The 21,953-nt window shown below is 51.5% G+C and overlaps 3 protein-coding genes across 6 annotated transcripts; all 3 read left to right on the top strand.

Moving 5' to 3' along the window:
* Positions 1 to 6,857: 6,857 nt before the first annotated feature.
* FAM83C (family with sequence similarity 83 member C) lies at positions 6,858 to 13,476 on the top strand. Its single transcript, XM_017661544.3, has 4 exons — positions 6,858 to 7,485; positions 9,729 to 9,896; positions 10,124 to 10,248; positions 10,746 to 13,476. Exons 1-4 carry the CDS (start codon positions 6,988 to 6,990, stop codon positions 12,184 to 12,186), a joined length of 2,232 nt encoding a protein of 743 aa, XP_017517033.2. The 5' UTR covers positions 6,858 to 6,987; the 3' UTR covers positions 12,187 to 13,476.
* An 895-nt stretch (positions 13,477 to 14,371) lies between these two features.
* Positions 14,372 to 20,223, top strand: EIF6 (eukaryotic translation initiation factor 6). 4 transcript variants are annotated; one of them, XM_017661550.3, is made up of 7 exons: positions 14,372 to 14,441; positions 14,643 to 14,754; positions 14,885 to 14,970; positions 16,534 to 16,709; positions 17,261 to 17,437; positions 17,633 to 17,814; positions 19,967 to 20,223. In XM_017661550.3, the coding sequence occupies exons 2-7, from the start codon at positions 14,648 to 14,650 to the stop codon at positions 19,974 to 19,976; spliced, it is 738 nt and encodes a 245-aa protein (XP_017517039.1). In that variant the 5' UTR covers positions 14,372 to 14,441; positions 14,643 to 14,647; the 3' UTR covers positions 19,977 to 20,223. The 4 variants fall into 4 exon arrangements, with proteins under 4 accessions (XP_017517039.1, XP_017517036.1, XP_036868621.1 ...); XM_017661547.3 differs by having other exon boundaries at positions 14,383 to 14,533; XM_017661548.3 differs by having other exon boundaries at positions 14,389 to 14,754.
* A 785-nt stretch (positions 20,224 to 21,008) lies between these two features.
* Positions 21,009 to 21,953, top strand: MMP24OS (MMP24 opposite strand). Its single transcript, XM_037012727.2, has one exon. The coding sequence runs from the start codon at positions 21,012 to 21,014 to the stop codon at positions 21,183 to 21,185; it is 174 nt and encodes a 57-aa protein (XP_036868622.1). The 5' UTR covers positions 21,009 to 21,011; the 3' UTR covers positions 21,186 to 21,953.

The following is a 21,953-nucleotide window of genomic DNA, read 5'->3' on the forward strand; positions in this document are numbered from 1 at the left end:
CTGACAACGAGTCCAGTGTTTTTAGTTCTAGAAGAGAAAGCCAGGTGGGAGAGGGTCAGCTTAAAAAGTAAAAGGAGACATAAAGGAATATTCCAGCCATGTGGGCTTGTGTGGACACATATACATACTAACAGAAAAAATCAGAACAAGGGTTTTCTGAAATCCAGAAAAGCCTTAAAGGGAGTCAGGACGTAAAGGATGGGCAAGGTTTAGGTGGGTGGAGAGAAAAGTGGGAGGTGAGGAGGTGCCCAGGGGCAGGCATAGAACAGGAGTCTTTTCAGACTCAAGTGGACCAGCTGCGTCATTTGCTAAAGGAAGAAAAAGTTGCCAAGATCCAGGTGGAGCCCCAAAGGCGGGGTAGCCGTGTCAGGCGGCAGGGAGACACTGTGACCTGATGAGGCTGAAGATGCCCAGTGGTGTGCAGGACGGATTGACTCCTTCAGGGGGGGATTCCAGCCAGCTGGACTTGAGGGTTTGGGAGGGGGTGATTGTAAAAATTCAAAGACAAGTTCAAATCCCAGAGACATTTCAGAGAAGAAAAATCATCGGGACATGATGCCTCACTGCATGTGGAACTTGAAGAAAGGGAGAACTGGGGAGCTCTCTTGGGAGCCGGAAGATGGTGATGTCTTGCAGAAGAGGGGAACTTGAGGAATTCTCTTTGTATTGTGCTTTCTTGGTAATGCTAATTACATTTTCCTATGAGATAGACAGGCAGGGATTATTGCCTCCATCATGCAACAGGAAAACAGGTCCACTGAGAAGAAACCACTTACTGGCAGAAGGTGACCCTGTAGCAAAGCTGAACAGAGATGTGTCTTCTGAGCCCCCTACCCCATTGCTTTTGTGCACATTGGTTGTATCTGTATATGGGGAACCCGTCTGGTGAAAGATGCCCAAGAGAGGGCAAGGGCATAGTACAGGACTGAACCTCAGGGGATGATTAGGGCTGACGGGCTAAGGACTTTGGCCTTGTCTTGGTTATAGAAGGACACTTGAGGTCATGAAACTGGATGAGTTCTTAGAGCTGAATTTGTAAAGGATAAACCAAGGACTGGGGTAGGTGTGGGACAAAGCTTTTGCAGCAGGGGTGGGAAAGAACAGGAACCAGCATAGGAGGTAGAATCTGGAATAGAAGCCAGGGGAGAGGAGAGCTTCCAGAAAAAGGAAGCTCTTAATGTTGCATGCTACAGAGAGTAGGGTAAGTAGATGATGCTTAAGGGCTTTATTCCAGGAACAAGATTTTTGAGAGAATACAGATTGCAAAAGGTTAAGAAGGCAGGGTATGGCAGCAGCTGTGGTACCTTGGGAGGTACCTAGCAGAGAAGAAATGGAGAAAAATTGGACAGGAGTTAGGAGAACAGGGTAAAAAGGTTTTTTCAGCACAATGAAAAGATCCGGGGTTGCAGCGTGGGAAGGATTCTGACTAAATGCAAAGCACTTAATGGAGTAGGAAACTTACCAAAAATTTTAGGAATTATGATTATTAAATCCCTCTGGAGAACAAGGGCATGGCTTTGGAAGAGAGGAGGGGACCTTTTGCTAAGACTAGAGATTGGAGGACAAATGGGGACAAGGGGTTTCTGAGATGAGGGCTGAGAGCTCATTCTGGTGTTGATGCCCAACAAATCTAGATTTTAGCAGCCATTAGGGGGAAGGGGGAAAGAAGAGCTGGCAGGTTTGTGGGCAGAGAACATGACAGTCCCAAAGTACCTCCTGTGCCTGTTGCCCTGGTTCTCACTGCACCCCACCATGCCTTGCCAGCCCCTCCACCAGGTCTGCCCTTAGGGAGGGGTAGGCCAGACCTCGGGTCCCTGGCTGTGACCTTCCCACTCACCTGTCCTGGTGTTGATTACCCATCACAGGTTTCTGTGACTTCCCGGGGATTTTTCTGAGCCGTGCTGGAGAGCTTAGGACCCAGAACCTTTCCAGGTCAGGGAACCCCCATCCTTCTATTGAGGGGAGCAAAGGTCCTAGAGATCCTGACTGGGAAATTTCCAGGAAGGAGTCTTCAAGCACCAACCTGTAATGTCAAAAAGTGATAGAATACATGAATGCTAGAAGGGCCCTGGTGACCTCAGCCCAGCCTTCTTGCTTTACAGACGGCAGGCTGAGGCCCTGAGAGGCTTACTCAAGGTTTCAGGAGCCAGAACCCAGAGGCCTGTGCTGGCTCGCTTCTTCCCTCCTTTCATCTCTCCCTGTGGTCAGAAACAGCTCCTCCACCGCCCAGTCACCTGAGAAAGAGCCTGCCACAGGGCTGTATCCTAGTTGGTGATGGGGGGTGTGGGGTGGACAGGGTTCTTCTAGGTTCCAGAATAGGTCATGAGCTCTAAACCCCAAGCACTTAATTTATACCTTGGCTTAACCTGTGGCTTATAATTATGAGTCGACCTTCCCCACTAAACTGAGTTCCTCCAGAGAAGAGATCAAGTCTTACTCATCTTTGGGACCACAGTGCTGGCCTAAAGTAGGCTTTGAATACATGTTGGGTGGATGGGATGGTCGGGAGAGAGGAGGGGAAGGATGGGGAGGGAGAGGGAGCTGGATCAGTAATGCTGGGAGCTTAAGAGGTCAATAGGTAATATCTCTTTCTGCCTTCCCAAGTTCAGGATGAACTGAGAAGACACAGAGAGATAGATGGACATCGGAATGGTAGCTTTACCAGTATTCCTGATAAGGCTGATTGGAGATGGTAGCTTTGTCTCTGGCCAAATGGACTTGCTAGTATCCTTCCCAAACTGAACATGCCTACTCCCATCCCCCGAGAAGGGACAGACCTTTCCCTGGTCACTGCTTCTTTTGTCTTTAGACTTCACTGAGCCCCTGTCCTTTCATGGCCAGAGAAGCCCCAGAATCAGCATGCACTGAAATACTGCTATCAGTCAGGCACTTGACATATGGTAGCCCTTTTATTCCTCACAACAACCTGGTGAAGGAGGTAGTATTGGTCCCATTTTACAGATTAAGCCACTGTGACTCAGAGTTGTGATTGTCACCCCATTAAATGCCAGAGCCATTGTGACCTGAAGGCCTATGTGAGGCTGAAGAACAGTGAACCACGTGCATCTGGACTGTTCCTAGGAGTCTGGTGCTTTGGGCCACTCTACCCCTGGGGGGCTGCTTCCTAAGTTATCCTAACGTATCTCTCTAGAAATCTTGCAAACCTCTGTACTGTCTTTACTGTGAGAGCCAGCACCTTAGTAAGGACCTCTTCCAAGTGTGGCTCCAGGAGACCCTTCTGGCAGGCCTTCCCTGCACCGCCTCCCCACCTTCCTTCAGCAGGCATGCCCTTGCCTCTCTAGGCCTCCAGCCTGGAAGGCCCTGCCTGTCATTCTGCACATCTTGAAATCTTTCTCATCCTTCAATACCCATCAAGGGCTACCTCTGGGAATCCTTACTACTTGTCCCTGTCTTTAGCTCTCAGGTATTTTGCCTTGATTCAAGGGATTTGGGCATATTTTGGCTCCCGAACTAACCCTGGCTGATCCTCCCAGGAATCTTGTCTCTCCTGACTCATAGGTGCCATATTAAGGTGTGTGGCAGTGTTAGGATCAGAACAGCCTCAACTGAATGGCTGCAGCCCAACCTCTGCTCCACCACCACTTGACAGTCAACTGCCCAGGCGCCACTTGGCTTGTAAAAGACAGCACACAGTGCTGAATGGCCCCCAGGATGGCAGAATCATACCAGGCAAGGCGCCTGACACACCTCCTGGACAGGAAAATATTTTTCTTCCTCTTAATAACAGTTATTAAGGGGCCTGTGCCCAACACAGTACAGCCGGGGGCTGGGCCTAGCTTTCTGTACAGCTCCCATCACCCTGGGCCCACACCCCAAGGCCCAGCCCCTAGGCCAGGATGTACTTGTCTACCCTCCCACTGCCCTTTGTCCACTCATCCCATAGGGAGGGGCAGCCAGTCCTGCAGCCCTGGAGAATTTTATTTGATTTGTATGCTTTTATTATCAGGATGTTAGGGATCCCTTGGAGCTCTTTCCCCTTCAACTTAACCCCTCCCATCCCTGTCCCTCTCAGTTGAACTTCCTGGTATATACACCTAGTACCACAACCTGAGTTAGGGTAAAAGACCACCCCCCACCTCCCAGACACTCATGCGCACAAATAGATCTGCACACATGCACGCATGAGTACATACAGGTACACAGATGTGTACTCAGGTAAATATACACCGATGTGTGGCTAGATCCTTAAAGATAGCCAAGCAGACACACAAACCTCAGACAGTAGGTACATGTACATTCATGCACAGGGACAGTTACACATAGGTATAGGTTTTATGTCAAGTTGAACCATATGAAATTGCCAATATTCAGTGGCTTTTTACTTATAAAAATGGAATCGAATACAAATGTGGGCACAGAGGGAAATATATACAAAAATTCAGAGCCCAGTTTGTACACCCACATTCAAGCAGCCTTATTCACACAATAGCCAAAAGGTGGAAACAACCCAAGTGTCCAACAGTGGGTGAATGGATGGACAAACAATGTGATGTACATGCACGATGGGATATCCAGCCTTTAAAAGGCAGTTCGGACACAATCTCCAGCATGGCTGAAGCTGGAGGACGTTATGCTAAGTGAAATAAGCCAATCACAAAAAGACAAATACTGTATGATTCCACTTACATGAGATACCTAGAAGAGTCAAATTCATAGAGTCAGAGGTGGAATGGTGGTTACCAGGGGCTGCGGCAGAGGAAGGAATGGGGACTTCATATTTAAAGGGCATGGTTGCAGTTGGGGGAGATGAAAAAGTTCTAGAGCTGGTGGTGATGGTTGTGCAATATGAATGTACTTAATGGCATCGAACTGTATACTTAAAAATGGTTAAGATGGTAAGCTTTATGTCGTGTGTATTTTGCTACAATCAAAAATACTTTTTAAAAAAGACCCAAAAATAATCAGGCAGATGTACACAGGCAGTGTGTTCCATCATTCAGACATACACACACGGGGGATAAACACAGGACTTCAACAACACAGAAACAGGCTTCTCTCTCCTCCCAGGAGCACTTCTCTGACCCAAATAAGGCCTCTGTTCTTCCCCTAACAAATCTGGAGATAAGATCCTAATGAAGCTCCTGCCACCTCAGCTACCCCCACAGCTCATTACCTTCCCACAGTCCAGCTCTTACGCAACCTACTGTTCCTTGTGCAGCCTCCCCACCCCCAGGGAAGGGCCCCTTTAGAGCACCTGGTGATCTTCTGCCCCTGCCCTGGAGATGGGATGGAGAGGTCCGACATTTCAGCTCCTGGCCTACGACTCTCTCCTGTCCACTCTGGGCCCCTCAAAAACAAAGCCCCATTTCCATTCATCTTTGGTTTCAGGGCCAGCTTGACATAGGGAGCCCCTAAATTCCTCTGCCCCTGTCTATGCATGTATTGCCCCTCTCCCGCCACCCCCACCCCATGAAGCTCCATAGACATAGAAGAACCTGTCTGGTCTGGAGTGATCACAGACCAATAAAGCAAGTGCACTCAGTACAAACAGTGTCGTGAGACACGATGTCAGGTCTCCTGCTCTCCTGGCTATCCTCGTTGGACCCCATCTCCCCATAGAAAGGTGCTGCTTCAAGCTGGTGGTGTGCACATCAGGACCACTTCTTCCTGGCCTGCCTCCCTAGCTGCCATCTGCCGACCCCCCTTTTCCAGAGCAAAGCCTCTCACCCATTCACCTGAGGACTCTTGGGACTATAGCTCTTGTTAGGGACCGAAAACAAATGGGCCTGCTGTGTTTACCTCCTGATCTTGCAGGGTGTCCCCCATACTCTGAAGGAAACTGTCTCACTAGCCATTTAATATTCAGCCCCTAAAGAGGGGAGGAAGGCTGGGGTCTGGCCCCAACCAGGCCAAGAGCTTCCCTGGAGTTGAGGGTGTTGCCACCTGGAACAGCATTTCTCAGGGGTGGGGCTCAGCCCAGTGCGCCAGGTGCCTCAGACGTGCATCAGAATCTCAGGGGGAGATCTGCTTTTTAACACATCCCAGCTATTCTTGGGGGCTACGGTGAGAGCCACTGTTCTAGACCCTTGGAGGATGGGCTCAGAGCCAGGGTGGGAGTGGGGCAGGGGATTGTTGAGTGCCCAGTTAGGGGGTGGAGAGTGGCAGGGCCATTATGGGAGCCTGGATGGGGACAAATAGGGGTAGATGTCCTTGGTAGTTCCATGTGTGCCATTCAGATTTTATTAAGGGCCTGTGTACAGGTGTGCTGAGGCTTGTGCTAACCATCATGGTATGTTTGGGTTGCAGCTAGTCTCTAAATTAGTGTTTGGGTCATTTAACATGACTTGGGTCAAAATGTGTGGTCTGCATGTCAGCCTATGTCTATCTGTTCACTGTCAGTATGTCAGTCCACCCATATGCTGTGTGTTCATGTCTTTTTCTTTGTGTCTGAGTCATTTATCCATACTGGTGTGTGTGTGTGTGTGTGTGTGTGTGTGTGTGTGTGTGTGTGTGTGTGTGTGTGTGTGTGTGTGTCAGGGTTTGGAGGAAACTTGCTAGGAGCCTGTTGTGTGTGTGTGTGTGTGTCAGGGTTTGGAGGAAACTTGCTAGGAGCCTGTTGTGTGTGTGTGTGTGTGTGTGTGTGTGTGTGTGTGTGTGTGTGTGTGTGTGTGTGTGTGTGTCAGGGTTTGGAGGAAACTTGCTAGGAGCCTGGTGGGGATGAGGCAGGTGATGCTGGGGAGGAGCGGGGGCTGGGCAGAAGCAGGTGCTTAGGGCCCGGCACTGCTGTTTTCCGGAGCAGGCAAGTCCCAACAGAAGGCACACAGGTGAGGCTGACCTGACAGGTTCTAGAGGCCAGGGGAATGGGGCGGAGCATAGTTCTGATTTAGGGTGGCAACAGACTGGGGGCCTGCCACACACAGGGCAGGCTGGCAGGAGTAGGCTCTGCTGGTGTCTTCTCTCTGATGCAGCCAGCCTGGGTGCAGGCCATGGAGCCTGCTGGATGGTGAGGGCAGCCAAGTGGCAGCGATGTTCAGAGGCCTGGGAACCCAAGGCACGGCAGGACCCCTTCGGGGCCGGGTGGAGGCGCTGAAGCGGCCACAGTGGCGGGAGAGCTCCCCACTGGTGCTACAGCACAGCGAAGCAGCCCGGCTGGCGGCTGACGCCCTCTTGGAGCAGGGTGAGGCTGCCTACCTGCGAGTCATCTCCGAGGAGTGGGAGCTTCCCTTCCTGAGCGCCCTGGACATAGACTACATGACCAGGCATGTGCGTGGGGGTCCTGAGCTCAGTGAGGCCCAGGGACTAGAGGCCTCGGAGCCCGACCACCTTAGCCTGCTCTCTGAAGCCACTTCAGGCACTTACTTCCCCATGGCCTCTGACATAGACCCTCCAGACCTGGACTTGGGTTGGCCTGAGGTTCCACAGGCCACAGGCTTCAGCCCCACCCAGGCAGTGGTCCACTTCCAGCGGGACAAAGCCAAGAACATCAAGGACCTTCTGCGTTTCCTCTTCAGCCAGGCCCACACGGTAAGGGCCTCATCTCTTCAGACATTTATTTCACAGATGTGGAAACTGAGGCTCAGGGAGGGAATAGGACCAGCCCAAGGCCACACAGCAGTGTAGGGGCAGCATTGGACTAGAACTTCTGCCCTCTGTCATATCCCGAGCTCCTAAAAGGTGTGTGTACATTTTATTTACCTTGGTAAACCCCTGTTGCTCAAGAACATTATGGATAATCATAAAACAGGGGATGGACCTCAGGGGCTCCACAAACACCCTGAAAATGCATGTAAATGTGTGCATGTTGCAGGGAGGGGTCCTCTGCATCTTTCTTGGAAGATAGTCCATGGCCTTCATCAGAATCTTGAAAAGTTTATGATCCCCAAACTAAGAACCCCAACCTTGGTAAACATTTGAGCTATTCCCTTGACTTACAGAGGAGGAAGCTGAGGCCAGAGTGGGGCTGCAACTTGCTCAGGGTGGTCCGGTCAAGTGAAATAGAGCTCAGGACTCAGAAAGAGAAGAAGAGGTCCTGACTCAGGCCCTGGGCCCCAGGCACGGCTCTGCCTCCTGACGCATGTCACCAGCCACACCTCACCTCTTGTGCGGTGTCTCCAGCTGGACCTGAAGGAGGGAAGGGGCCCCTGGTGCCTGGGCCTTGGTGTGGCCTTGAGGGCTGGGCTTTTAGTTCTGCACCAAAAGGAATGAGGAGTGGAGGCTGCTGGGCTCAAGGATGGGGAGCAGGGGCTCAGGAGAAAGAGATGTGGGAAAGCAGGTGGGGCACAGTGCCTGGGAAGGCTCCAGTTACAGACTGGCATAGCTTCACTCCTGGACCCCTGACCTCTGACTCAGGAGGCAGGGGAGTGGATCAGATGACTTCAGGCAGGATTTGAGGTAGGTTAGACTCAGTGCCTTGCCTGGGAGAGCAGTGTGAAGGGTGCCTGCTGCGGAGATCATGAGCCAGGATGCTGGGATCCCACAGGTACCTCCAGAGCCCCCCTGGTAGGCCTGCGCCCCAGGCAGGGGAGTGCCAGGCCTGATGAGCACCAGGACTGGGGTTATTAGTGAGATGGCTGCTGTGGCCACCCCTGCCCTTTGATCGTCCCTGCCTGTCCTCATTTTCCCGACCCCTGGCCAGGCCTGTGCGGTGGATCAGCCTCTGCCTTGCCTCCTCCCTCCATCTAGATCTGCTGCCTCTGGGCCAAAAGCCAGGCTTGCACGCTGGACTGTCACTGACTCTCAGAATAACCTTGGGAAGTGCTTCCTTTCCCTGCCACCCAGAATCCTTGTTTGTTATGGAGGCAGCAGGAAAGGAGCATTTATTGAGCTTCTGTTGTGTGTTGAGTATTTTCACACTTAATTCCCCCTAACTCTGAGATGTAGCTATCATTATCTTCATTTAACAGATGAAGCAACTTACCCAAGCTCACTAGGAGTTAACAGAGACAGATTCCAACACAGTTCTGTCTGGCTCCTGAGCTGCAGTGCTTTTCCCCTCCTGCCTCTCAGCCTGGACTGGGAAAGGAGGTTTTCACAGTGGTGATATGCAATGGGAAGAAGGGGCAGTGGGGGGCTTGGCAGTGTGAGGAGTTTTTCAGGGCTTCTCTGAGACAGCCCATTATGTAAGAGAGGTCACAAGCCCTCAACTGAGCAGAGAACTTGATCCTACTTGACATGGGTGGAAGTGAGGGAGTTTGTGGGTATAAGATGTCACACCAAACCTCTGCAGCTTCACAGGGAAACTGAGGCAGGTTTGGCAAAGCGCACTGAAGACCTCTTGCAATAATTGACTTACAGTTCCGATCCTGTAGAAGGGAGCCTCAGACAGACAGCCCCTAGGTCAGAGCTAGGGCTGGAGCTTGTGGGGAGAATGTGAGGACCTAGACTGGAATCGGGGTCTGGGTTCTGCATCTGACTCCTTACCCCCTCTGGGCCTCAGTTTTCCCATACGTAGAGTGGACTTTTAGTGTAGTCGATCCACAAACATCTTTGAGAATCTAATGACAGATAAACACTCTGTCCTCAGAAAGGTACACACACACAAAATGCACATGCTTTCAGCCTCTAGAGGTTCAAGACAGGAAACCGCCCCATGCCTTAGTTAGGAACTCCTGGGCTCAGTCATTGCTGAAAGTCCTTCTGCTTCAGATGTTCTCATAACCCTGGCTCCCTGGTTTTCAGTCTAGTGCTCTTTTTCTGGGTTCCCAGCCCTTGCTCCTGGGCTGGGCAGTGGCCCCGAGTAGGGCTGAGCTTCCCCCTTCCTCCCTCAGGTGGTGGCTGTGGTGATGGATGTATTCACTGACATGGAGCTTCTGTGTGACCTCATGGAGGCCTCGAGCCGGCGTGGCGTCCCTGTCTACCTGCTCCTGGCTCAGGAGCACCTGCTGCACTTCCTGGAGATGTGCTACAAGATGGACCTTAATGAGGGACACCTGCCGGTCAGCAAGGGATGGGGGCACCAACCAGGGAGGGGAGTCAGGGAAGGCAGAAGAGTCAGTCGGGTGGTCAGTGAGCATTGGGGGCCTATGGGAGTGGGGTTCTAGATTCATCCCTTTAGCTGGTTAAAGTCAGAAATTGAAACATGGCTTGAGTCATGGGATTTAAACATGGCTCGAGCCCCAGTCTCTCAAAGTCACCCCCCAAACTACCTCCCTCCTTGGCCTAGAACATGCGTGTGCGGAGCATGTGTGGGGACACATACTGCAGCAAGGCAGGCCGCCGTGTCATGGGGCAAGCCCTTGAGAAGTTTGTCATCATCGACTGCGAGCAGGTGGTGGCTGGCAGCTACAGGTGAGCAAGTGGAATGGAGAAGGGCCTGGGGCTGGGCCACTGATTGGTGAAAGCACCTGGGGTCTAGCAGCTTTGAACTTGCCTTCATCCTTCCATCCCTTCCAACACAGTCTGAGCAGCTGCCATGTGCCAGGCATTGTGTGGGGCTCAAGGGAAAATGTGGGAAACAAGACAGCCCCAGGCTGGGGCCTGGAGAGGAGCTTTAATGCCCTTTGCATAGAAAATAACTATTGCACCTCAGAACTGGAGGGCCTTCAGGGAACCTCACCTATCGTCCATTTTTTAGATAGGGAAGTTGAGGCCCTGAGATGGGAAACCATGTGCCCAAGTCCACTAAGCTGAGCTTGGACAAGCACAGACTTGGGAGTCTGAGCTCTGCCCCCTTCCTTGGGCCCTCATGATGGTGGGGTTGTCTTGGCATACTCCCCTGGCTGTGACTCCTGCCTACCCCCAGGCTCCTGCACTTTGCTTTCTTGACCCTGACCCTCTGCCCCCAGCTTCACCTGGCTTTGCAGCCAGGCCCACACTAGCATGGTGCTGCAGCTGAGGGGCCGCATTGTGGAAGACTTTGACCGGGAGTTTCGCTGTCTGTATGCTGAGTCACGGCCTGTGGAGGGTTTCAGCGGTGGCGAGGATCTCCTGTCTCCCGGGGCACCGTGTCCTCCCCCAGTGGCTCTCGCCTTTGGCCCTGGCATCCCAAGCCCCACATCCTCGTCACGGTCCAGCATCAGCCTGAACAGCATCAAGCACTCACCTCTCATGGGCCGCTCCTCCTTCCTTGCTCTACCAGGAGGCAGTGGCTGCAGTGACATGGGGATGGAGTCCTCCTCCATGGGCTCTACCCATCACGAGGCCAGTGGCCAGCCCTCCCTGCAATGCCAGCTGTCAGATCCTAACAATGGCTCCCTGCTAGGGCCCTCCAGGGCCAACCTGGGCAAGCTAGGGGCCTCCCCGTGGTCCCAGTCCTCTCCTGCCCTCAATCACAATATCCCCAAGCCTATGACCCCGATAGTGGGGTCACCTCTGTTCCCATGCCCACATACCCACCTCCCCTTCTCACAGGGTGTTCTGGCCCTTTCCCAGCTCCCAGACAACTGCCTCCTGGGAAGCCAGGAGCCTAGCCCCCTCCGGGGTCGCTGGGTACCTAGCACAGGCCTGGAGACAGTGGAAGAGAAGAAGGCGTCTCTGAGTGAGAGCCACGGCCAGCTGGACCTCCTCCTCCCTTTCACCAGAGCTCGAGAAGCAGGAGGCCCTGATCCTGGGGTTAACTCCAACTCAAGCTCCCTTTGGCCTGGTGAACAGGCCTCAGAGGACAGGCAGTTGTCCTCAAACCAAAGATACAAGCAGCTGGATCTTCTGCCCTGGGCCCAGGGTGCTGGGGGTACCCCTGAGTCAGCTTCCTCCAGACCTAGCAATCAGACCCCAGAAGACAAGAAGCTATCTCCAAACCACAGCCATAGCCAATTGGACACCCTGGTACAGTGCCCCAAGGCAGGGGGCTCCAGAGTGTCTCCTGAAGCCAACTCCTCAGCGAAGGCTGGCAAGCAGGGTCCAGATGAGCGACAGCAGACCCTGGGCCATAGCCAGTTGGACCTCATCACAAAGTTTGGCCCATTCCGGGGAGAGGGGCCTGGGCCCAATGGTCTCCTCAGACAAAGCTCTGCTTGCAAGCCTAGAATGGGCTCTGGGGATGAGAAGCGGCTGACTCTGGGCCACAGCAAGCTGGACCTCATCATCAAGTATCATCAGTTGCAGGGTGCCAGGCAGGAACCTGAGCCTGGCCTTCCTGGGGTCCCCATAGGTGGCCCTCACAATGGCAGTAGCAATGGCCTGTTTGGGGATGAGAAACGGCTGACCCTGGGCCACAGCAAACTGGACCTTATCACTAAGTATAACAAGTCCAAGTTTAAGCTTCTCCGAAGCCGCTTTGAGTCCTAGTCCTGCTTTCAGCAGGGACATGCCCCTCCTTCATCCACTGAGACTAGATTTGCTCATGTCCCAGCTTCTCAGGAGCTTAGGCAGGGGCAGCATGGGGAAAAGAGGTGTCTAGAAGCCCAGGTTAGACACTCACAGGGCTCAGGATTCTTGTGTAACACACACACACACACACACACACACACACACACACACACGGAAAATATAACCCAGAGTATTTACCATTTGCCACTGTGCTGGGCACATCACACTTCTTACTTCTCATCCTTTATCTATACAGCATCTCACAAGATAGACCTGTAGTAGGTATACAGTTCTAGGATCATAGGTATTCACTTCCTTATTTTATAAATATGGTAGCTGAGGCTCAGAGAGTTTGATGACTTGCTTGGAATCAGGTCCAAGTAAATGGCAGAGTAGGGGCCCAAACCTGTATCTCTGTCTCTTAAGATTGTTTTTGCAGACACAACACATAATATCAACAGTCCACATGTGTCCACATACACAAAATACAGAGAGGCTCCTAATGACTGACAGGGTTTCATACCCACAAACTGCATATCCATAGACACACACAGTAAGTACACATAGGTCCATGTGATAAACTAAAACACTCACAATTCTAGTTAGAGGTAAATAAATACCATTTAGCTAAATGAACTGCAACACAAAATACATGCATTCAGCACACACTGTAGACTTCTCAGGATCCACAGACTGTAAATGTGCTCATAACCATGCATACACACACAGGCATGCATGCATCAACCAGTATCTTCCTGTACCTGAGCTGTGTACCCAACCCTGGTGGGACTGCCATAGGGCTGACAAATGAATTGGACTCAGTCCCTGGGAGACACTGGCAAGCAAGACAGAGCTATATTTAATTAAAGGCTAACTGGTGACAGAGGGTGATAGGGAATAAAGGGCAAAGGATGGTAGTGATGATGGAGTGGTGAGGAAGTTACTTAGAGGAGGCAGCCTTTGAGCCAGACCTTGAAGGATGGGGAGGATTTGGACAGATGGAAGAGAGGGTTGGAGGAATTCCCCAGTGGGAGGAACCAGGTGGAGAAAGGCCAGGGAGAGGACTGAAGGAGTGGGTTTGAGATGAACTGGGGATGGAGCAGATATGGATGCTCAGATTCTCTCTCTCTCTCTCACACACACATCATTTTGCTGAGTGTCTCTACAAACACAGGTTCTGACAGGTTGTGGGTCCTTTTCCTGAGCTCGCCACCTCTCTGGGACGGTATACATGATACAAATCAATAAAGGCAAACATGCTACGACCTAGCAGCAGCCTGCTGTATACTAAGGATGATGGAGATACAGAACTGCAAGTTGCTGGCAGGGAAGGGCACCATTCAAGCCAGTTATGGAGGGTTCCCTGAAGGAGTGGATGGTTGCAGGAAGGATGGGGAGAGGAAAGGGGTTGTGCAAATCCCCTCTCCCTCACTATGACATTCGGAGAGACTTTGGGGCTTTTGTAGATTCTACAGAATGTTGGCCAAGTTCATTCCATCCACTAGAGCAGGTGTACAGAAAGTGGCTGTTGAGTGATCAAGCATATGCAAGGAGTACTTGTAGAAGCTAGTCAGTTCCCACACCCTTGCCCACTTTGGACCCTCCCTAAGACCCTCTCCTCTCTCCAATACCTTCTTCAGCCTGGTGTCCTGTACTTTTCTGGCCATTCCTCCTCCAGCCTCTGACCTGGTCTCATTTCTCCCCACTGGATACATTCTCCATGGGTGACTTCATCTATCCCAGGCTTCAGCCTGAAACCTCAGTCCTTCACTCTCCCCTGGGCTCCACATCTCGCCTTGACATCTGTTCCCCACCTCACACTCGACGTGTCACCTTCCCCACACCGGCTTTTCTTCCTCAGACTTTACTTAAGTAAATACCTCCATCATTAACCCATCTTGTGGTAGACATCCCTCAGTGCTACTCTCCTATGCCTCACATCCAACCAGCCACAGATCTCGGTCGATTGTTCTTCCTAAAAAGCTCCTGAGTGAATGAATGAATGAATGAATGAAGCAACGAATGGATGGATGTGCATTTTGAGGGGACCAGGCGGAGTCTCAACCGGACCACTTGCAACCATAGAGGCCTCAGAGAGACTGGAGCTAGAGCGGCCGCATCCGTGGCTGAGTGCGCCGGGCTCTACCGGAAGTCTCCCGGGGCAGGGGCGGAAACGGAAACCTAGTTAGTTTGGCGGAGGAGCTGTAGCTGCGCCTGGTGTTTGCGGTCACCTGGTGAGCTGGTGTAGAGGAAGACCGGGTTGTGAGGAGTGGAGGCCGGAGGATCGGGCCCGAGAGTCTGGAAGGTCCCAGTAACGGGGCTCGAGGTCTGAGGGGCGGGGTCGCGGCGGCGCCAGTGGGGCCGAGGCCGGGGACCCGCATCCGGGGCGGGGAGAGGATCCGCCGCCTCTGAACTCCCGGTCCGGCATCTCCCAGGCCTCATGGCTGTCCGAGCGTCGTTCGAGAACAACTGTGAGGTCGGCTGCTTTGCTAAACTCACCAACACCTACTGCCTGGTGGCCATCGGAGGGTCAGAGAACTTCTACAGGTGCGGCGGGAGCCCCGGGGTCCGCGGGCTATGTGTGGACGGGTAGCGGGGAGGGTGCTGGGAGTCGGGTTCCGGCGGAGTGAGAGCTTAGGCCCTCCAACCCTCTACCACTGATTGCTCGTCCCTACAGTGTGTTCGAGGGCGAGCTCGCCGATACCATCCCTGTGGTGCACGCGTCCATCGACGGCTGCCGCATCATCGGGCGCATGTGTGTGGGTAAGCCAGGTGGAATACACCGAGGGAGGGAGTGGAGCCTCCCAGCGCCTTTAATTATACTCCAGGAACGGACCCGAGTGATCCAGAGTTTTCCAGTCTTTCATCCATTATCTCCAGAGACTATAGAACCTTTCAGGCCTGGGCTGAACCCAGCCTAAGCCTCTGGCAGATGAGGACAACCTTGGCGAAGGTTTCTAGGTCATAGTAGCCACAAGTAACATTAAGTACTTTCAGCCTTACACTTGTTTTAATTCCTCACGAAGATCCTGTGAGGGAGGAATTCTTGGCCTGATTTAACTGATGAGGAAGTTGAGACTCAGAGAACCCAGGTGAATCACCAAGTACCACACCTAGAGTGAGGAAAGATTGGAATGTCATCTGTCCTTTGCCAGTGACTCTGGGCATGTTGATTGCTCTTTCTGAGCATTCATTTCTGCCTTTAACAAATGACGAGCTCATAATCTGAATCAGCTTGTTTAGTTATCCATTTAAATCTCTTAAATCCCTTTACCATGTCTCTGAGTGTCATCCCTACCCTACACCCCCACCTAACACAGTTGACTCTGGCCATTGGTCCTGTCTTTGAGCTGGATCTGTTTCCTGTTACTACCATCCTTATTTCTAGTTCTGCTAATTGGAGCCATACAGGCTCTTGTTCCTTTATTTTTTCTCATAAGCTTGATGACCTAGGCCTCTGAGTATTTTTTTTTATTCAGGCAAACACACTTATCACCAACCATGACCTTAGGACTTGAAGCCCGTTGTGATCTAACAAGGGAGAATTTAGCCTGACCCCTGGTACTTTTATGATGATGTGTGAATACACCATGAGTAACTCAGACTTTAGAAGTTTAGAATTGTATTCTTGCTGAGGTAGGCAAAGGTTTTGTCATGTTGTCACAGTATGATGGTAGTTCGTTCTTACTGCTGTATAGTATGTTTTGTGTAAGTATACCACAGTATATTCAGGCATTCTGTTGACGGGCATTTGGGTAGTTTTCAGTTTTGTCTGTTATGCATAGTGCTGCTGTGTTTTTTAGTGAGCACATGTACATATTTCTGTTGGATATGGAATACCTAGGAGAGAAATGGTTGGGTCACAGGTTATGTGAATATTCAGTGTAGTAGATGATGCCAAGTAACCACCTGAAGTGGTTGGGTCACCAGTCTGTACTCCTATTGGTTGCTCCATATATCTTTGCCAACGCTTGATGTTGATACTCCTTTTAAAATTTTAGCCATTCTGGTAGGTGTGTAATGTTACCTTAATTTTTAAGTAGCGAATATACAACTAATTCCAAGATCCCTCCCTGCTAGTCCTGGTAAACCCTGGTTGGTGATGGTGACGTGAATAGGGTATGTTGGGGCCATACTCGGGGCCATCTCTGGCTTGCCCAGTGGGACTTCTAATTCCCCTGGGTCTTGTAGGTATCAGTGGGTTTTAGGGCTGGGGTCTGGGCCTAAAGCTTTCTTGGGGAAGCTAATTGAGCTGGATTAGCTCAGCAAGCATGTTGTGTGTTCATGGTTCATTCTTGCTCCATCCCCTAATTTGGGTCTTTCCAGGGAATAGGCATGGTCTCCTGGTGCCCAACAACACCACCGACCAGGAGCTGCAACACATCCGCAATTGCCTCCCAGACTCAGTGCAAATCCGTCGGGTGGAGGAGCGGCTCTCAGCCCTGGGCAATGTCACCACCTGCAATGACTATGTGGCCTTGATTCACCCAGACCTGGATAGGGTAAGGCAATCCAGTTTGGCCCAAGAGTCACAGGACCAGGCTAGTCAGTGGTTAGCCACCATTTTTGTCTATCAGGCAGGAACTTAGGGGTGTGGCTTGTGGTTTCTCTTTATACCTGGGCTTTCACATTTCAGGTAGTCATTAGAATAGTGATAATAGAGGCTTTCCATTGTGTGGTCAGTGTCAGAAAGAAACTGGGGAAGGTATTGGTCCTTTAGAATCATTCAGAAAGATTGATGTATCTGGTCCTGTAGCCAGGGTCGGGAGAGATGATTGACAGTTGAATTCTTGAGTATGGTTTAGAAGGAAGAGGGTGATGTGGATATCAGCCCCTGTCTGTTAGGATGTGCATATTAGAGGCTCCATATCTGGTCTAGAACTTGCTCCAAGTTGTATCCCTTCTTTTTTCTGGGTGAGGCTTTCAAATGCATCTCATAGCAGAGGAATGAGGGGCTTAGGGAGCCAAGCCCTAGGTGGTTCTGGGCATGGAGATACCCAAGTTCTTTGACTTGCAAGTTCTGAGTTCTGAATAGAGTGCCTTTGTCTGACAGGAAACAGAAGAAATCTTGGCAGATGTCCTCAAGGTGGAAGTCTTCAGACAGACGGTGGCTGACCAAGTGCTAGTAGGAAGCTACTGTGTCTTCAGCAATCAGGGAGGGCTGGTACATCCCAAAACTTCAATTGAAGACCAGGACGAGTTGTCCTCTCTTCTTCAGGTTCCCCTTGTGGTAAGCATTCCTCCTTCTCTGACCTCTGTCTCCTGCTGAGGCATATCCCATTGCCTGCTGTTCAGGAATCCAAGTTATTGCTTGTTACAGTTTGGGGTTGGGGCTGCAGTTCAGGGAGCAAGGTTTGGGGAGAGTCCTTATCAGGGAGGGAGAAACTGTTGATGCCATGATCCACACTGAGCCATCCTTTGGCAGGCAGGTACTGTGAACCGTGGCAGTGAGGTGATTGCCGCTGGGATGGTGGTGAATGACTGGTGTGCCTTCTGTGGCCTGGACACAACCAGCACAGAACTGTCGGTGGTGGAGAGTGTCTTCAAACTGAATGAAGCTCAGCCTAGCACCATTGCTACCAGCATGAGGGATTCCCTCATTGACAGGTATCTGGGCTTCTCTTTTGCCATTTTGAGGTTAGGGGAAGGAGATGCCACCTATAATGGGAGCCACACTACATTCATACCGGTAGGTTCTCCTCACATGTGAGGGCACACCCACGCATTGCTGAGCAGTCACAGAGTACAGCCAGCAAGCACTGTCTGAGCATCAGCTCAGCCCTGTCTTTGAAGACTTGTCCCAGTGTCCCCTCTCTGAACAAATCTTACCTCTGGTCCATTGTAGTTTACCACTGACCACATTGTTTTGTAGTTTGTATCTGCCTATGTGTGAGTGTCCCAGCTAGCAGCCTGAGACAGAGAACTTTTTACTGGGGGAAGGAAGGAAGGCTACTCTTAGGAACCAAGGAGACCTCAGGTGCCTGAGAAATTCAGTCTTTGGGGGCTGGGGATTGCATCAGAATCACAATCATCTGGATTTTGGTGGTTTCTTGGGCCCTAACCCCAGACCTTCTGGGGTGTGAGGCTCTAGAATCTCTTCTTGCTTAAGAGTAGCTACAGGTCCTGGATATTCAGCCTCCCCCATTGAGGATCTTTCTCAAGGCATGTGCACCCAAGTAGCATAGAGTCTTCATGAAGATAAAAACCCCAAAGTAATAGAGCAAGTACCCAGTAACAGACCCTATGCTTACTACTGGAGAAACTTCCCTTCATTCACCCATCTTCATTCATTCAACTGATGTTCATTGAGCCCAATGGACAAGGCTCCATATGGGATAGTCAGGCAAGTTAGTCCTATGTCCTGACTCTAGATGCTCATAGTGTAGCAGAGAAGATGTAGTGGCCACATGTAACTTTTAGCTACCTTCAAAGAAGAAATAAAAGGTGCCTTAAATGGTTTGGAAGCTCTGGTGAGACATTTTCTGGGATCCAGAAAGGTTTTGTGGAAGATTTAGTCTGGGCTTCAGGAAGTGAGTGGATATTTGAATATGCAGAGATAGAGTGGGGAAGCACTTGAGACAGGCAGAGCTGAGAAAGTGTGAAAGGTTGAAGACTCTGAATACCCATATCAAGAAGTTTCAACTGTAGGCCTGTGGTTTTGACTTTTAATCTATGTTGGGTTGCTTGTTAATGTAGATTCCTGGCATTGTCCTAGAGATACTGGTTCCCTTAGATCCAGAGGGAATACAACTATTTGTGCTTATTTTAATATGTTGCCCTGGGCGATTCTGATTGGGCATGGCGGGTGAGGCACAGTTTAGAGGACACTGACAAACTCGTCAGCACTGGAAAGCAGTTGAAAGGGTCTGAATAGGAAAGTGGTACCAGTGGCTTTGTCATTTGTTCAACAACTTTTTTTTGAGCACCCAATATGTGCCGTATAGTAGTGATGTGGTGATGAATGAAATACTCTCTCCCTTCCCTTTGAAACATAGAGTCTCATAAAGAAGGCAGTATTCACATAGTCATTTACTTAAGAAAACAAAAAACATCTTAGCAACTGAAGAATGGAAATAAATTTCCATAACCTGGTAATTGGTACCTAATAAGAAATTATAGCAAATGTTGTGTTTAACAGTGAAACTTCAGAAACTGCCATTAAAGACAGGCGGAATTGTCTTCACTTACCAGGACTGGGCAGTAATATTCTGCTGGTCCTAGCCTGTGCAGTTAGATAAGATAAAGAAATGGGTATTGGAAAGTAAGAAACAAAATTCATTAACTTCCTTTGGTTTTTAATCTCTTGCATTTGAGGTGCCCATAAGACCTCAAAATGAAGATGTTAAGTAGGCAACTACAAATAAGCACTTCAGTTTTATAATCATACATGTTACCTCCAGGAAGAATGTTCTGGCCCCAGCTATGTCCCTTCCCCTCTGTGATCCCCCTTGTTCCCTTCTATTACATCTGTTAATTTCTGAAGCTCTGGTTTATGACTAACAAGTTGAATAAATTATTGAGTGTATCCACCTAAGTGGGGAAGGAATTACTTCTGATTTTTAAGTTTTTAATTTTTGAGAGTTCTAGACCTGATTGTGACTCAAGGGAGATGTGGAACCTACAAGAGGCTCTGAGTGTGGCTCTTCAGAGCTGAGCCAGAATAGGTCCAGGGTAGTGGTGGAGGCAGGCACCTTGAGAATGGAGAGAGAGTTGTGCCCTGTGAAGCTCTTACTGACAATGTTCCTTCCTTTCTCCCCAGCCTCACCTGACTCACCTTCCATGCTGTTCCCTGGGCTTCTGGTTCTAGACTTGGCACCTTCTCCGCACCCCACTGGAGATGACAGAGAGCTCAATGGGAATTGAGTGACTGGATGCCCAGCCTTTCTTTGCTTGTGCTCACCTCCTGAATCTAGTTACCATAGAAATCTGCTCCATCGTGCTGGCTGTCAGGTCCTGTGGCTCTTAACTGAGAACTCTTGTTATCCTGTGCCACCCTATTAAAAGCACCTGACTCTAGCCATTCTGAATGTGTTGTTTGGGGGCCTTGGCCTGCCACTCTCTCCCTTAACATTGTTCCAGGGGGAAGATGGGGTAGGATATGGGTGCGTGCACATGCACACACCTCCATTTTACTATCTTCCACCCACCTTGGCCAGTCATCAAGATGGGTGGCTTCTTTCCAGAGCAAGAGGAAGAAGCATTCTCTATACTGTAGTTCTCACATATTCCACACAACCCTAGCCTCATACTTTAGGGCTTAAAAGGTTGAGAATTTGTTCCAACTGCCCTGGGCTGGTGTGAGTACCCAGTCAGGGCTCTGGGGTCCTTGGTTATCCCGTTTGACCCAAAGGATGGAGGTGGCTGGCTTGATTCCCGGGGTTTCAGACCAACCTCAGGAGGGGCCCCTTCCTTTAGGAAACCGGGCGGGCGTGGAGCCGGATAGCGGCTGCATTGCCGGTGTGGGCTAGGGCGGCTCCACCTATGTCAGATCTTTGCGCAGGGCCGAGCCCCTCTGACGTTGGGGCGGGGTTGTCCAGTTGCTGGTGGGTGCGTCCGGTTTGTTTGGCGCCGCTTCCGGGGTATGAAGCTGCTTCCGCTCGGGCCCGGCGTGGCGCGGTGACGTCATGGCCCCCACACTTCCCGGCGACGCTGCGCAGGCGAGAGGCGTGCGGCGTGCGGGCGCTCGCGCTACCGTAAGCTGGAGAGCAGCGGCGCGAGCTCAGAGGTGAGGGTCGCGGCCCGGGCGGGGGCGGAGTGGCGTGCGGCCAGCCCTACACCTGACGGGCCTCTATCTCCTGCAGGCGATGGGCGCTCGGCTGAGCGGCGGCCAGGCCGCCCCGGAGCAGCCGCAACCCCAACCCCTACCCCAACCCCAGGCCGGGGTGCCCGAGGGCCCGGAGCGGCCCCGGCCCGAACCGGACCCTTGGGGGCCGCTGGACGACGTGCGTTTCCTCATCGCCTGCACCTCCTGGTACTGACTCGTTGCCCTCCGCAGTTACGGCCCGCCGCCTTTTCTATCTTCCTAACCTGGTGGGTCCCTTGCTCTTCGTGCCCCTCGGCGCCAGGAAACAAGCCGAGCTCTTCTCAGGACTGGAAGGAAGTCCCGGTAGGGCCGCCTCCGCAGCCTCACCGTGGGACACCATCTCGTCCCCGGCCCTTCTCGCCGCCCCTAATTTGTTCGCTTTCTCAGCCTGCACCCAAAGCACCTCAGACCTTGGTACTCATCCCCACCCTACAGCTTCTCCAGCTGTCTGGGTCCTGGGGCAGCGCTGCCTGTCTCTGGTTTCCAGAGCCAGGCCAGGCCTCCAGGGAAGACCCCCAAGGCTACTGACCTGACTTCCCCATATCTATTCCTTATTGCTGACAACTGGGCTTTTGCCTCTGGCATGGCCGCAAGCGTCTTGATTTCAGAGAAGACTTTGCCACAGTACCTGTTCCATACTTGTCAGGGAGGTTGCTCAGCTGTCCTGGATCCCAGTGAGGCATTACGAGGCTGTATTCCTGGGATCCCGGTCACAGTGGGCCTCCAGGGCCAGCTTTTTGGAGAGGGAACATCTGGTCGCTGAGCTGGCAGATGAGATCCTCAGGGCGCTCCTCCCAGACACCCAAACACCCATTCATCCTCTCCCAGAAGCCTCCTAAGGCCACTGTCAGAACCCAATCCTTGTTCCCGTATCCCAGGGAAATGACATACTCTGTATTTTTGTTTTATTTAGAAATGATTTAAAAAACATTATACAAAGGCT

This window comes from Manis javanica, chromosome 5 (genome assembly GCF_040802235.1).
Source record: "Manis javanica isolate MJ-LG chromosome 5, MJ_LKY, whole genome shotgun sequence".
Lineage (NCBI taxonomy): Eukaryota > Metazoa > Chordata > Mammalia > Pholidota > Manidae > Manis > Manis javanica.

What these genes read in the sequence shown, in the direction of transcription:
- FAM83C (XM_017661544.3), top strand. Translation starts at nt 6,988, where the DNA reads ATGTTCAGAGGCCTGGGAACCCAAGGCACGGCAGGACCCCTTCGGGGC. An exon ending in TCTTCAGCCAGGCCCACACG is followed by an intron (nt 7,486 to 9,728) that starts GTAAGGGCCTCA and finishes TTCCTCCCTCAG; the next exon opens with GTGGTGGCTGTGGTGATGGA. An exon ending in GTGGTGGCTGGCAGCTACAG is followed by an intron (nt 10,249 to 10,745) that starts GTGAGCAAGTGG and finishes CTCTGCCCCCAG; the next exon opens with CTTCACCTGGCTTTGCAGCC.
- EIF6 (XM_017661550.3), top strand. Translation starts at nt 14,648, where the DNA reads ATGGCTGTCCGAGCGTCGTTCGAGAACAACTGTGAGGTCGGCTGCTTT. An exon ending in CATCGGGCGCATGTGTGTGG is followed by an intron (nt 14,971 to 16,533) that starts GTAAGCCAGGTG and finishes GGGTCTTTCCAG; the next exon opens with GGAATAGGCATGGTCTCCTG. An exon ending in TTCACCCAGACCTGGATAGG is followed by an intron (nt 16,710 to 17,260) that starts GTAAGGCAATCC and finishes TTTGTCTGACAG; the next exon opens with GAAACAGAAGAAATCTTGGC.
- MMP24OS (XM_037012727.2), top strand. Translation starts at nt 21,012, where the DNA reads ATGGGCGCTCGGCTGAGCGGCGGCCAGGCCGCCCCGGAGCAGCCGCAA.